This window comes from Elephas maximus, chromosome 16 (genome assembly GCF_024166365.1).
Source record: "Elephas maximus indicus isolate mEleMax1 chromosome 16, mEleMax1 primary haplotype, whole genome shotgun sequence".
Lineage (NCBI taxonomy): Eukaryota > Metazoa > Chordata > Mammalia > Proboscidea > Elephantidae > Elephas > Elephas maximus.
In genome coordinates, this window is record NC_064834.1 from 388,183 (window position 1) to 402,512 (window position 14,330).

Here is a 14,330-nt window from a genome sequence, read left to right on the forward strand (position 1 = left end):
AATGGGACTGAGAGAAGACACTCGGCTTGTCACCCAACTTTCTGTTTGAAACACATTGTTGTACCATGTTGCCTAGCATGCACCATGAACTGATAGTTTCTGTAACCCCACTAATTAAACAGTAATGTTCTGTTGTATTTTTGTGTTGAAATTGTTTGCTGGTTCAGTGTAACAATTTAACACAAACCGTTTAAATATATATATGTACAGGGAGCTTCAACCAGCAGAAATGGCCCAGGTCTCTCGAAGCCTCCTCTAGCCAGCAGTCAGAAGGGGCATGGGATGGAGTCTTCACCAGAGTTTTCCTCACTCCATTCCATCTCATGTGTGGCCACAAGAGTCAGAGGAGAGGATGAAACCCAGAGGGAATGGAAGCACTGCCCTCCCTGGTCCCATGGCACAAGCCTAGGACAGGGTCTGGAGCAGATGTTTTGAAGAGTTACTCAAGAAACCCCACAAATGCAGGTAGAAGAGGTTGTAGCCAATAAAGATGAGAGGTCTTTGGAAGCCAGAGAGCCCTCACTCAGGAAGGCTAAACATCTTATCACTTGAGTACATCTCACCAAGGAGTGAAAGTAGTGATATTGCAAATACCAAGAGCAAGATGACTTCCACATGTTTATTCCAACAAATCCCAATCCAGTCCCTATAGCCTCTTTGAGTTGTTGCAGGGGGGAAGCTCAGGGTTCATTTCCTGGCTGAGCTTGTTATGCTGGGTAAGGAGCTACAGAGGTGCCCCCTGTAGGCTGCCAATCTCTCAGGATAAGTTGTGCCTCTCCCCTCAAGTCCATGAACAGTGGGTGTCCCCTGGGACGCAGGGGAGCCCCTGTGAGCCGCTGGTCATAAAAGCACAATGCCAGTGGGTCAGCATCACTCCAGCCACAACATATACTATGGCCTTGGACTCTTTCATCCTGCAGTTGGTGTTTGGGGCTGTTGATATGAAAAACATTTAACTACTACATCAGCATAGGAACCCTGAAGTCAGAATATTCCCTGGTGCGTAAGGATTGGGTCTCAGCCCTACTCTGTCTCAACAGTCCTGCCTCCAAATGCTGAATAGTTCTTTAGCAACAAAGTGGCATGTTGAACTGTGATGGCGCACTTGGGCAGGTCCTGGGCTTTGTAGTCCAGCAGACCGGGGTTGAAATCATGCCACAGACGAACTTAACCTGTCTGAGTCTTGGTTTCTGCATCTGTAAACTGGAGGTTATAATGCCAAACTCACTGGGTTGTGGGAAATACATAAAATGATGTGTGTAGAGCATATATCCATTTCTTTCTCCTTCACTCCCTGAGGTTACTGGATTCTGCCCCATTCCTCCTCAACCACTTTAATTTCCTTAAATCTCTGTGTGTCAGCTGTCATACTCTTCTGGCTTATTTCTGCTAAATTTTCTGCTGACTCTGGGTTGTTTTCCCTTGTCCCATTTTCATTATCTCCCCTCCTACCCCAACAAGCCTTCCAGACTTTTCTCTTCTCCTCAAACCCCCACATCCACTTACCATCTCCTTCCCCTGCACTTGCAACCAGTAGCGTGTGCTTTGGATGGGGGCCATGACAAGGAAACCAAACCTCACCTTGAAGATGTGGCACTCCCTTTCCTTCTCCAGGCCGGCATGCAGATTGACCTAGTCCCTATCAGTTTCATTAGAAACCCCCTCCCCTCTCCTGCTTCCCCTCACCCTACCCCAAACAAAACCCTTCCAGAATGTTGTATGGCATGGGCAGGCACTACCTGCACCCACACTCTGCCACGCTCATCCCTTCATAGTGGTACTTCAGGGTGGGGACCCCCATGTCATCCTTGTAGAGAATGGAGATAGGGCTCAGTTTGGTGGGTACACAGCAGGCCTTACCAACCTTCATGGGGAACTTGAGATGCACCAAAGTCTGCACGATGGCGTGCTTCGTTGGGGTCACATCATCAGCAAGGGGGAAGAAGCACCCGCCTTTACACTCGTATGCGTCATACTCCTTGGGCGCGATGATCCAGCTGTCCCAGCCAATGTCCTCGAAGTTCACTCGCAGTGAGGTCTTCTGACAGTGGTTGCTGGCCCCGGTGCTTCTTTTCCGTCTGGTTAAAGAAGATCCTGTGGCCACGTGGTGGTCCATTTCCTCCGCCTCGTCTCCTTCCAATGGGCTGCTCTTGGACAACTTCTTGAGCACACTCTCCTGCTCATGACTGATCATTTCCCTGAGCTCTAGCCTGGTCTCCTTGGTCCCATTGCTGCGGTCATTGGAGAAGACGACGAAGAAGGGCAGGCTTTTGGAACCTGGAGGGACATTGATGTCCAGCTTGTCACAGCCCTTCCTGTGACTCTCCACAATTACTTCCAGTTTATTTTTGCTCTTGGTGGAGTCTGCCTTGACCCACCGCTTCACTGCACTGGAGACCTCAAAGGTCTCCCAGCCCTCATCTCGAATGTCCTTGGATACAAGGAATGTCTTGGCCCCTGCAGAACAATCCCAGGAATCTGCTCCATCCAGAACATCATAAATGGCCATGCTTCCTTTCAGCTCATGAGCGGAGTCCTTGTGGTTTTGACAAGAGATGTAGAGTCGGAGCTCGGCCCTGGTGATCAGCTCGTGCCTGGGGATGGAGATGTTGAAGAGCAAGATGTGCTTCTGAAAGGGGAAGTCTTCTGTGGTGGTTATAGAGACAGCATCTGAAATGCAAACATATGGTGATGGACATCTCCTGGGAGGGTCCACTGTCATGTCATGACACTAAGCCGAATTTCATGATTTGCATGAATGGGAAGCCAGCATGACATTTTTTTTTTTTTGTCTTTATTAAATTTCTATTTGGTTTCATTTAAGCCCTAAAGATAGAAGAGTATTTTGAAAAACACATTTAAGGTCTTCCAAGAAAAAGCAGAGGTGGGAGATGCCTTGAGTCGGGGTTGACATTTCCTACTGTTTATGACCATTTACTATGTGCCAGGCGTTACACGTGGAGCTTTGCATAATCCGTTTCACTTTAATCTTCACACTAGCCTTCGAAGGATTTAATCATTACTCCAGTTTTACAGATGGAGAAACTGGGGTTCAGAGCATTTAACAAAGTGCACACATCTAGTTAAGTATCCTCAGTTAAAAGCAAAACAAAACAAAAAAACACACACTATCAGTCCTGGAGGGAAGATCGTGAGTGTGTGATTTAAAGGAGAGATCCTGGGAAAGGTCTTTGAAATTCCAACATTAAGACAAAGCTAAATATTTTAGCACCTAAAACAGTTTGGCAATCATCTGGGACAGTATCTTCCAAGCAAAGCGAAAGTTCATGTTTTTTTAGTGTTTTGAGGGGAAAAAAATACTGACCTCAACTGCTTTGTCATTTCAGGCAAAAATAGAGCTTCTCCTTGGAGAAGTCTGAAACCTTTCTAAGTCTCAGTTTACCTATCTGTATAATGGGCTTATTCTACCTGCCTCACAGGGCTGGTATGAAGCTCCGATAAGACAGCATGTAAGACTTACCAAACACTGTACGTGGCTAACAACAGAGCACAATGGGTAGTTCTGTCTCCTCCCCACCTCCTCTCCAGGCTGACATGTACCCCTACCTCTCCCAAAGCATGTAGCCTTTCACTTAGGAGTAGACACACCACTGAGGTCCACACACTGAGCTGTTGAATGTTCGAATAATATGAGTGGGGGGTCTATGAACATTACGTTAATGACCTGACGTGCCTTTGCTGTGGCAAGCCTTAAAAACGGCTTTGGGATGGCAGTTGGACACATGGAAAACAAGCACCCCACTCTGAGTGCTCCCCACCCCACCGCCCCCAGAGGCACCCTGGCGTCTGTGGAGGGAAGCAGAATATGCACCCACAAGAGTGCTGGCCCAGACTGTGCTGGGGTCTGATCCTGCGCTTGCTGGACTTGCACGTGTGGCCTTGGGACCACTAGGTGGCTCCAAAAGGCTGCACTCACAGAATTTTAGGATTTGGGGATTCAGGCCCAGCCAAAGAAGCCTAGCCTTCCCCTAAAGCAGAGGTGACAGACGTGCACTCTGTGCTGGCAGCATCTGGGGACCTGTCGACTGTTCTTCTTCCAGACAATTAGAAAACCTGGCCCCCTTGGCCTGCATCCTGACTACAGCACCCTCTAAAGGAATCATATGCTCTGAGGGCTGAATATTAATTATTTACAATAAGTGCTGCCATGGCACCCAGGTTCCAAGTCCAGGAGGGGTGAGGCCCTGTGCTCCTGACAGCTCAGAGGGAGACTTAGCAGAGGGGAAAGCCTGGGTCAGAATCCAGCCACTTAACCAGTATGTGACCTTAGGTAAGCTACTCCAGCAAATGCAAGCTTTAGAGCCCTCCTTCAGAAAATCATTTTACCCTACCTTTGTGAGTTTTTTGTGTGTGTGTGTGAGGCTAGAAGCCCTGGTGGTGCGGTGGTTAAGAGCTTGACTGCTAACAGAAAAGGTCGGCAGTTTGAATCCACCAGCCATTCCTTGTGGCAGATCTACTCTGTCCTGTAGGTCAGAATCTACTGAACGGCAATGGTTTTTGTGTGTGTGTGCCTGTGTGACGCTGACTTGAGGTAACAGATACAGGCCTTGTGTGTGTGTCATTTTCTAGTTCTCCTTAATCAGGAAAATTATTTAAAAAATATTTAAGTTCTTCAAAGATTGTCTCAGAAAGGATTTTATCTGAATTTAAAAAATCTTTTAATAAGAGAGAAATAAAGATTCTTCCAAAGTCTGAAAACATACCAATTAGTAAAGGGTTAAACAAATTTCTGTTTCTAAGCAGGAATAGGACAGGCAAGGAAGGGGGTGAAAGGGAGGAAAGGGGTGAAAAGGAGGGAAGAAAGAGAAAAGGGAGGGAGAGGGAGGAAGGGAAAGGGAGGAGGAAGAGGGGAAGGGGGAAGGGAGGGGAGGGGAGGGAGGGGGAGGGGGAGAAAGGAAGGGAGGGGCGAGGGAGGAGGGGAGGGGGAGATTGAGGAGGGGAGGGGAGAAAGACAAAGGAAGGTAGGGGGAGAGGGAGGAGGGGAGGGGAGAAAGACAAAGGAAGGTGGGGAGGAAGGGGGAGGGGGAGAGGGAGGAGGGGAGGGGAGAAAGAAAAAGGAAGGGGAGAGGAAGGAAGGGAGGGGGAGAAGGAGGAAGGGAGGAGGAGGGGGAGGAAGAGAGGGGGAAAGGGAGGAGGAGAGGGGTAGAAGAGGAGGGGAGGGGGAGAAGGAGGAAGAGAAGGGGAGGGGAGAAAAGGAAGGGAGGGAGAGAGGGAGAAGGGAGAGGGAGGAAGGGAGAGGGACAGGGAGGGAGGGAGAAGAATGAGGGGAGGGGAGAGGGAGGAAGGGAGACGTTGGAAGGGAGGGGGAGAAAGGAAGGGAAGGGAAAGGAAACGAGAGAAAAGAAAGGGAAAAGGGAGGACGGGAAGGGAGAGGGAGGAGCGGAAGGGGAGAGGGAGGAAGAAAAGGGTAGAGGGAGGAAGAAAAGAGTAGAGGGAGGAAGGGAAGGGGAAAAGGGAGGAGGGGAGCGGGTGAGGGAGGAAGGTGTTTCTATTTAGAGTTAGGAAGGGAAGAGGGAAAAGGGAAAAAGGGGAAGGAGGAGGGAGTAAGAGGAGGGAAGAGGGAGGAAGAGGACGGACAGAACCAAAGAAAGGGAGCTGACATTCCCTGAGTACCTACTGTGTTAACTGTGGCACTGGCCCTAGAAAGGAGAATACGCTAGAGCAGTACCATGCAACAGAACTCTCTGCATTGATGGCAATGTACTATAATCTACACTTCCTATACGATAGCCACAAGTCACACATAACCACTGAGCACTTGGACTATTGCTAGTGCAATGAAGGAACTAAATTCTAAATTTCATTTAACTTTAGTTAGCTTAAATTTGAACCTAAATAGCCTCGTATGGCTAGTGGCCACCATAGTGGATAGTGCCACTGTGGACCCACGAGTCCCTCCCCAGAGCACCCCAGGGTGAGCCGACACTACCTTCCACATTGAAGCTCCGCACGATGTTGGAGGCCGGGGTGGACGACTTGTCACTGATGTACCTGTTGTACAGGTCGATCATGTACTGCGGCGGGTCCCCTCTGGTTTTGTTTTGGGAAGGGACACTGCTCAGGTTGAGGCTGCGCAGGAGATCCACTTTCATGTTCTCCAGGAACATCTTCAGGTCGAAGGCACCCTCGTCCCGGTCCCCTTGGGGCTCCCCTAGCAAGCTGTGGGCATTGCCTCCAGCAGATGCACGTCCCCAGGTCCCCAGTGGCTTTGCTCTCACAGAGCAGGCCAAGAGGGACAGCAGGGGCACGGTTACCCACAGAGCCCCGGGGCACATCTTGGGAAGGCGAAGGCGCTCACCGGGCTAGGGACTGCGGGCTGGGGGCCAGTGGTGGGTTAGCGGGCGCAGGGAGGAGCCCTGGGGGAGTGGCCCTGCATCTTCCTGCTGTTGCAGTGCTCTGGAGGCAGCTGGCCCTAGTTAGTCCCAGGCTCTCATTGCTGTCAGCCCCAGTGTCCTCCACTTGTACTTATCTGCCCCCAATGCCACGCTCGACCCCTTATCTAACGAAGCTCTCCGTTAATGAAGGCTCTGTAAACATCTGACAAACGCGGAAGGCTGGTGGGAAGGACAGTGCATACTGCAAGCATCCACATTCTCCGCGGGGTCATTGCCCCCCCAATTAGGATTCATGCTCATTTCCTCGCCAGCTCAATCCACAAGAATCTTGAGATGGGGGTGACATATGCTCCATCTCCTGGGCCATGGAAACTTAAAGAATACAGGGAGCAAACAATACCAAAAAGTCCTTCAGACTAAGAAACCAAAACACCCAGGAGACCTCTGGCACGCTGGGAGAGACAGCATAGGTGTTAGGAAGCGGCCTACTTCTGCGGAACCAGATTCCGTCCCATGAGCTCAGAGGCTCCCTGCCCCAGTTTCTCACTTGTAAGACAAGTTCTTGAGCTTCAGAGACCAGGTGTGGCGGTGAAGGCCTGGGAGCCAGCCTAGACAGGGGTTCAAACCCCTGTGCTCTCACTTACTTGCCTAAGTGTGTCCTTCATCAAGCCATGCCATCTCTTCAGGCTTCATTTCCTCACGTGGAAATCGGGGCTCATAATACTTATTTGAGATGATAGGTGTAGGAACTTAAAAAAGTCGATGTGCCTAAAATGCCATGGCGGTTAGCACAGGGGATGCAGTAAGCCACAGCAGGTTGGCTGGCGTGCCCGGCTGCCCCACTCTGCCCCTGGGTCTGACTGAGCTCGGAGCTGTAGGAGGGAGTCGATGCTTCCCAGGTCTGCTCTATAGGAGCCCCACACACTCTCTGTGGTCTGATGGTGCTGGCCGAAAAGGGTTCAGTGGTGCCAGTGGGGTGGGGCCCAGGGAGAAGAGTACACTCTGGGTAGGCGGGGGGGATGGGTAGAGGTGAGTTCAGACTTGCAGCTCTGGGGCTGGTGCATGCCCTGGAGAAGGCCTTGTTCCAGTGGCCCTGGCAGGCTTTCTGGCCCGAGGCGGCTGGAAAACATGGTCCGTGTAGGGGCCACAAGCCCAGGGCAGCAGCACTTAAGGGCAGTAGCACCCATACTCACAATGCCCATTTTCTTCACGCGCACCTTTGACCAAAGTGAAGAATGAGCAAAACGCTGGCGCATTTGGTGGTTTACTCTGGGGAGCATTTGGAAATGAAGCTGTTCCAGGCTGGAGGGGCTCCTGGGGAGAGGGTGCAATGGGCTGATCAGGTTCAGGAAGGTTCAGGAGCAGCTCTGGCAGGCGGGGCTTGCAGTCAGGGACCTTGCACAAGTACCCAGCTTTTCTCCTGCCCCTAGTTGGGGAGGTCACCACCCCTGTCAGTTTGTTGTACTGTGGTGACTTGTGTGTTGCTGTATTTCAAACACCAGCAGGGTCACCCATGGTGGACAGGTTTCAGAGGAGCTTTCAGACTAGACAGACTAGGAAGAAAGGCCTGGCAATTTACTTTTGAAAATGAGTCAGTGAAAACCTTGTGGATCACAACAGAACACTGACATGCTTGCTTTGGGCATGTCATCAGGAGGGATCAATTAGTGGAGAAGGACATCATGTCCGGTGAAGAAGAGGGCCACTGAGGGTGAGGGAGACCATTGGTGAGATACATTTGCACAGTAGCCACAGTGACAGACTCACACGTGCTGGCCATTGTGAGAATGACACAGGACCAAGCAACGTTTCATCCTGTTGTACATAAGGTCACCGTGAGTCGGAGCTGACTCAATGGCAGCTAGCAATTACAGTGGGGGAAGGGCGAGTCCAGAGTCTGGCATGGCAGCCCCAGACAGAACTCGTCCCCATCCTTTGAAGACACTGCCAGGGAAGGATGGGAAGGTGCAGGTAGAAACGCTGCTTGGAGGGGGAGCAGAAGCTGCACTGGGCATTGAGCCACTTAGCGCCAGGACCCCACTGGGCAGCGGAAGGATGAACAGGACTGGGCCTTCCCCGAGCTGAGGCTCTGCCTCAGCAGGGAGCAGGCTGGGAGGAACCAGACGACAAGACAGCATCCATAATGGGCTCCAGTCCCTGGAGGCAGCGGAGAAACCCTCACACCCCAGAGGGTGAGCAAAGGGACAGTGTGGGCGTGGCCTGGATGTGCTCAGGGAGGCTCTACATGATGACAGAACTTGTTTGCTGGTTATAACAGCAGTACATAATTAACATACTCGGCTACTAACCAAAAGGCTGGAGGTTTGAGTCCATCCAGAGGTGCCTCAGAAGAAAGGCCTGGCAATTTGGTTCTGAAAAATCAGCCACTGACAACCCTATGGAACAGTTTTACTCGGACACACATGGGGTCACCATGAGCCAGAATCGACTCAACAGGGAGTTTTACATAGTGTAGTGAATTCTGAAAACACAGCATATTATAGAGAGTAAAAATAACCTACAACCCCATCACTCAGCAATACCTGCAGTTAAGATTTCGAGACACGTACACCAAACGTGCACCTCACCGATCCCCTATCAGGAACTCCTGCAGCCAACAGTGTTTTGCATTTCTGGAAGTTTCGGATTTTGGAAATGTAATATGACATATATATTGTAATAGCACAAAGGGGTCAGGGACACCACCCTGTAATCAATCACATCAGTATTTCTGCAGTGAAACAGACAAATAAATATGCAAACGTCCTTTCAGGTCAAGTTTTGCCATGAAAAGAATTAAAAGAAACTTGAGGTTTTCAGGCAGCTTTGAAACTCAGGTAAAGGACTGTGGACTTGTCCTTTCTGTGTTCAGGGCTGGCACATAGGCTGGTTGTGGAGACTGCACGTGTACGCTGCCAGGGACTCCGGGATCAAAGACTCGGGTGTGAATGGTACCCCCGGAGGTGAGCAGGGCAACGTTCCTGGTATTATCAGCTCCACCAGCTCAGCATGTCAGTACATCCACGTCTCTTGTATTATTCTGAGTGGACTGCTTGAGGCTTCCTGGTCTGTATCAACAGGAAGGTTAATCTTTCCCTCTTGCAGCATCCTTTTCCTGGATTTAGTCCAGAGGAGATGGGGTTGGGATGGCATCAGTCCGGTTTTCTAATGTGGGTGGGGGGAGGAGGGAGAAAGCAGGCCTCACCTATTATTGCTTCTCAGGGACACCTTGTTGTTTTGCTGTTAGGGACAGGTCCTGCGTATCTAACAGTTGCTTAACCACAGCTGCCGGGAGGCCCTGGGAGGCCCAGGTTTCTGCCTAGGTCTCAATGACGCCCCTGGAACGGACACTGAGGTAAAAGGTGTTTTAGGCAGCCTCTCATTCTCTTGAAGGTACTGCCCCTGCATCAGGTGGCTGGGTCCAGAGAATAGGCCGGTCACGGGCCATCCTTCACAAACCTCCAGCTTCTTACACGAGCCTGTGTCACGAGCCCAGACGCCCACTCTCCAGGGACCTTGTCACCTTTCTGCATCTGAACAGATCTCTCTAACTCCGGCTCTTGGGGAACAAGGTTTGTGGCTTGTCCTGTTCTCCCAGAAGACCCAGGGGTCCTCATACAAAAGGCCCCCTCCCTCTCCAGTCACCGCTTTGCATAGCTGGGGCCTCAGGGAGAGGCAGACTTGGCTGAGCCACAAAAGATCTTAATCAGCCCTCTTCTCCTCCCACTCCAAATTGTGTCCTTTCTAATTCCTCACTTACTTTTTCCAGAGAAGTCCAAAGTTTGAAGACCAAAGACCTGAATTATGGTTTTTTTTTTTTATGCCTAGAAAAGGAAAAACAAAACGAAACAAAACAAAGCCAGCTGCTGTTGAGTTGATTCCAACCCATGGTGATCCCATCCCGTGTGACAAAGTACAACTCTGTGTCCACAGGGTTTTCAACGGTTCATTTTTCAGAAGCAGATCTCCAGGCCTTTCTTCTAAGGCACCTCTGGGTAGACTTGAAGTCCAACCTTTCGGTTAGCAGCCAAATGCGTTAACTGTTTGCCTCACCCAGGGACCCCGGGCCAGCATAAAATATGAGACAATCTAGACCAAAGTGTCTGTAATCTCTGCCTTTGTTTACTTTTGTGGTCATTTGGTGTTACAGGTTTGGTGAACACAGGTTTGATAAATACAGGGTCTGTTTCTTATTTGCTTTTTTGAAGTTGTGTCACTTAGAGTTCCTTTGGCGCAAGTTGTAGAAAAGCAGAATCCAATCAGGCTTAAGCAAAAGAGATGATGACTGACTAATGAAAGCTGAAAGCTTTGGCAAAGGCTTGGGTTTAGCATAGCTTGATCTCGAGTACAACACAGGCATGGTGACTGTCCTTCTCTCTCAGCTCACCTCCCACGGTGCCGTCCCGCTGAGCTCAGAGGGATCAGCGCTAGACCCACTGGGGGCCGTGTGGAGAGAGCATGGGAGACAGGCCTGGGTGAAGCACTTTCCTGAGACCCTGCTTCCATTTGCACATGGGAAGGACTCGGCCCCTGAGCTCGTGGATGTGCCCAGGTGGTCAACACACTCACTAGAGCAGCGTTCCTGAGAGCAGGGTCCCTGGACCAGCAGCAGCAGCCGCTCCTGGGAACTGGGCAGGAATGAAAGTCTCAGCCTGAATCAGGCACTCCGGGTTTTAACAAGCCTTTTAGGTCACTCCGACGCACGCTTAAGTTTGCAGACTTTTTATGACAAAGAAGTAGTGTAAGGCTTCTGGGAGACAGTGTGTGCACATACTATCCAGCACAGGGTTTGACACGTGGTAGAGGCCAAATATTTTTTTTTTTTTTTAGAGGCCAAATATGAGGCAGCAGTGGTTCAGTGTGGTCTCCATGGGGGAGACCAGGGCTCGACATGCACAGCCAGCACCTGTCTGTCAGTGGAGGCTTACGGGTTGCTACGATGCTCGTCAGGGTTCATTGGAGCTTCCAGACTAAGACAGAGTAGGAAGAAAGGCCTGGAGATCTGCTTCTGAAAATCAGCCAGCGAAAACCCAATTGGGCACAATGATCTGATCTGTGAATGATCACACCACAGGATAAGGCAGCGTTTCGTTTGGTTGCTCATGAGGTAACCATGAGTTGGGGGCCAACTCGATTGCAGCTAACAGTAACACATGCCAAATAATTGAATAAATAAATACTTCCACCACCCTGCTCACCTGCCCTACTCATACAGGACTGTGGCAGGGTGTGGAGGAGGAAGGCGGATTAGACATGGGTGAGGAGGGCTTGAGGCAGGGTAAATGGACCAAAGCTTGAATGAACATCACTATTTGGGGGAGTGGGAGAAGGGGAAGAAATCTCAGCAGCATCAGTATGTCAGTAAGGGTTTTTCTGTTTCCAGCTCTCGGTAAATGGAAATGCCTTAAACTCTAAACTCAGTGCTTTGGTGTCCAACTCCCAGCCTGAAATGGCAAGCTAGCTCTGCCCTCTGGGTCTTCCCACTGAGACCACTGCCAGCCCTCCTCGGCGCGTGCTGACATCAAACGTTCTTTACACAAGTCCAACTCTTCTTTCCCTGGCCTAGCTCCAAAGTCAGCTTCTCTGTAGAGCCACCTGTCTTCCTCCTTCCCTGACAGTCCCTCCCCACAAACCTCCAGCCTTCTGTAGGCTCCTCGCCCACAGCTCTGTCTCCATCCTGGCCACAGAAGATGAATTCCCTACAGGCTAAAGCTCTAATGACATATTTTGAGTGACTTAGACAGAGAAACTGCCACTTGTTTATTAGTTTGTTGCACTGGTAGCTTGCATGTTTCTGTGATGCTGGAAGCTATGCCACTGGTACTTCCAATACCAGCAGGGTCACCGGTGGTGGACAGTTCTCAGCAAGGCTTTCAGACTAAGACATACTAGGTAGAAAGACCTGGTAATTTACTTCCAAAAACTAGTCAGTGAAAACCCTATGGATCACAACAGAACACTGTCCAACTCACTTGCCTTAGACATGTCATCAGGAGAGATTAATCGCTGGAGCAGGACATCATGTTTGATAAAATAGAGTGCCAACGAAGGCACGGGAGACTTTGGGTGAGCTGGATTGGCACAATAGCCGCAATGAAGGACTCGAACGTGCTGGCAACTGTGAGGAGATACAAGACCAGGCAACATTTTGTTCTACTGTATATAAGGTCTCCACGAGTTGGAGTCGACTCTAGACATAGAAATTGGAATCAACTCGACAGCAGCTATCTATTTATCTCTCTCTAGACATAGACAGGAAACCCTGGTGGCGTACTGGTTAAGAGCTATGGCTGCTAACCAAAAGGTAGGCAGTTCAAATCTACCAGGCGCTCCTTGGAAACCCTATGGGGCAGTTCTACTCTGTCGAATAAGGTCGCCATGCGTCAGAATCAACTTGACAGCAACGGGTTTGATTTTTTTTGGGTTTTAGACATAGAGAAGGAGCCCTGGCAGTGCAATGGTTAAATGCTGGGCTCCTACCCAAAACATTCGAACACACCCACAGGCTCCATGGAAGAAAAGACCTGGTGATCTGTTGTGTTACATGAAAGTTACAGCCTAGGAAACCATATGGGGCAGTTCTACTCTGTCCTATTGGGTCACTATGAGTTGGAACTGACTTGATAGTGCACATCAACAAACACAGAGAGGCACCTATTGGGACACATCAGGAAGCCACCTGATGCTACCAGGACTCAGTTTCCCCATTTGTTAAGCGAAAGAGTTGCATCAAAAGCTTTCCAAAGCTTTGTTCCATCCTTAAAGTTTCTAGCTGTCTAGTTACACTGTTTGTATTTATGACACAGACTAATCTCTAAAAGGCCCTGGCCCTTCAGAGGATGTATGACTTCAGGAATAAGGCTCAGTGGCACACCACCACCACACTGTCCCCTCCAGACACACATACCCATTTGGGTACCTCAGGACTCCATGCAGATCTAGGCTGTGCATTGGAGCCTCCTGTTCTTGAGACAATGTCATGCTGATCTTTCGGTTTTAGAGGAGAAAAATTTGTTTCACACATTCAGCCTGTAAACGTTCATCTTCCTCTTACGCCTCGTTTTACTGCAGGTCATTCAGTGTTATTGAGACAATCCTAATAGTGTGGCCAAGAAGCTGGGGTAGACGGATGCTTAGGCCTTGAACTAGACAGCCTTGGACATTTCTGACATTGCCTGTGGTCCTGGGTAAGGTGTTAGCCATGCTACCTGCCCTTCCTGAGCCTATTTTCTTGTAAGCACCAATTGGGCAGTAAGTTGCCAGGTTGCTCTGAGATGCTGTATCTAAACAATAAGAGTCGTGATAGATGCTAGTACCTTTCACCACTGAGTGGGGCCCAGGCTACCCATACACCACATTCCACATCCCAATGTCAGCAGGGCGTACCCAGGAATGAAGGCCACCACTTGGCCCCTTCCACTACCAGCATAGGCCCTTGGCGAGACCCAGAGGAGCGTTCTTTTAGCCTACACTCCCAACCTAGTAACCCAGAAATGAAGACTTATAGGAGCTCTAGGCATTCAGGGTGACTCAGAAGGTCGTCCAGAAACTTCAAATGCCAGGAAGAACGGGATAGAACTACTACAGGAGGCCCATCGTATTCAAGCCAGAAAGGATGATAAAAAACTGAGGGAGGGGGAAGGGAAAATAAGGATCTAATATTGGGAAGAAAGAGATCTGGAGCCTTAGAAAGGCCCAATATTTATATCTATTTTACTGTTTATTTATACCCTGTCTTGTTCCAAAAAGGCTTAAACATGGCACAGCAAACGCTAAGCTTGCAGACCAATTTGAGACACCCCAGCAACTCAGAGTAATGTGAAAAGAACCATTTAGTCTCGTAGTCTCATGTACAGTTCTGTGAGAACAAGGTAGTGTGTGTGTGTGTGTGTGTGTGTGTGTGTGTGTGTAAGGACCCCCCCACTCCGCCTTACTGGATCTGTGGACAGACTTGTCCATAGGAAGGGCCACGTG

General features: G+C 49.9%; 1 protein-coding gene across 1 annotated transcript; it reads right to left on the reverse strand.

The window, feature by feature from the left end:
• Positions 1-1,735: 1,735 nt before the first annotated feature.
• On the reverse strand, positions 1,736-6,296 carry GDF2 (growth differentiation factor 2). Its single transcript, XM_049854944.1, has 2 exons — positions 5,951-6,296; positions 1,736-2,670 (listed from the first exon to the last, which is right to left on the reverse strand). The coding sequence occupies exons 1-2, from the start codon at positions 6,294-6,296 to the stop codon at positions 1,736-1,738; spliced, it is 1,281 nt and encodes a 426-aa protein (XP_049710901.1).
• Positions 6,297-14,330: the final 8,034 nt, after the last annotated feature.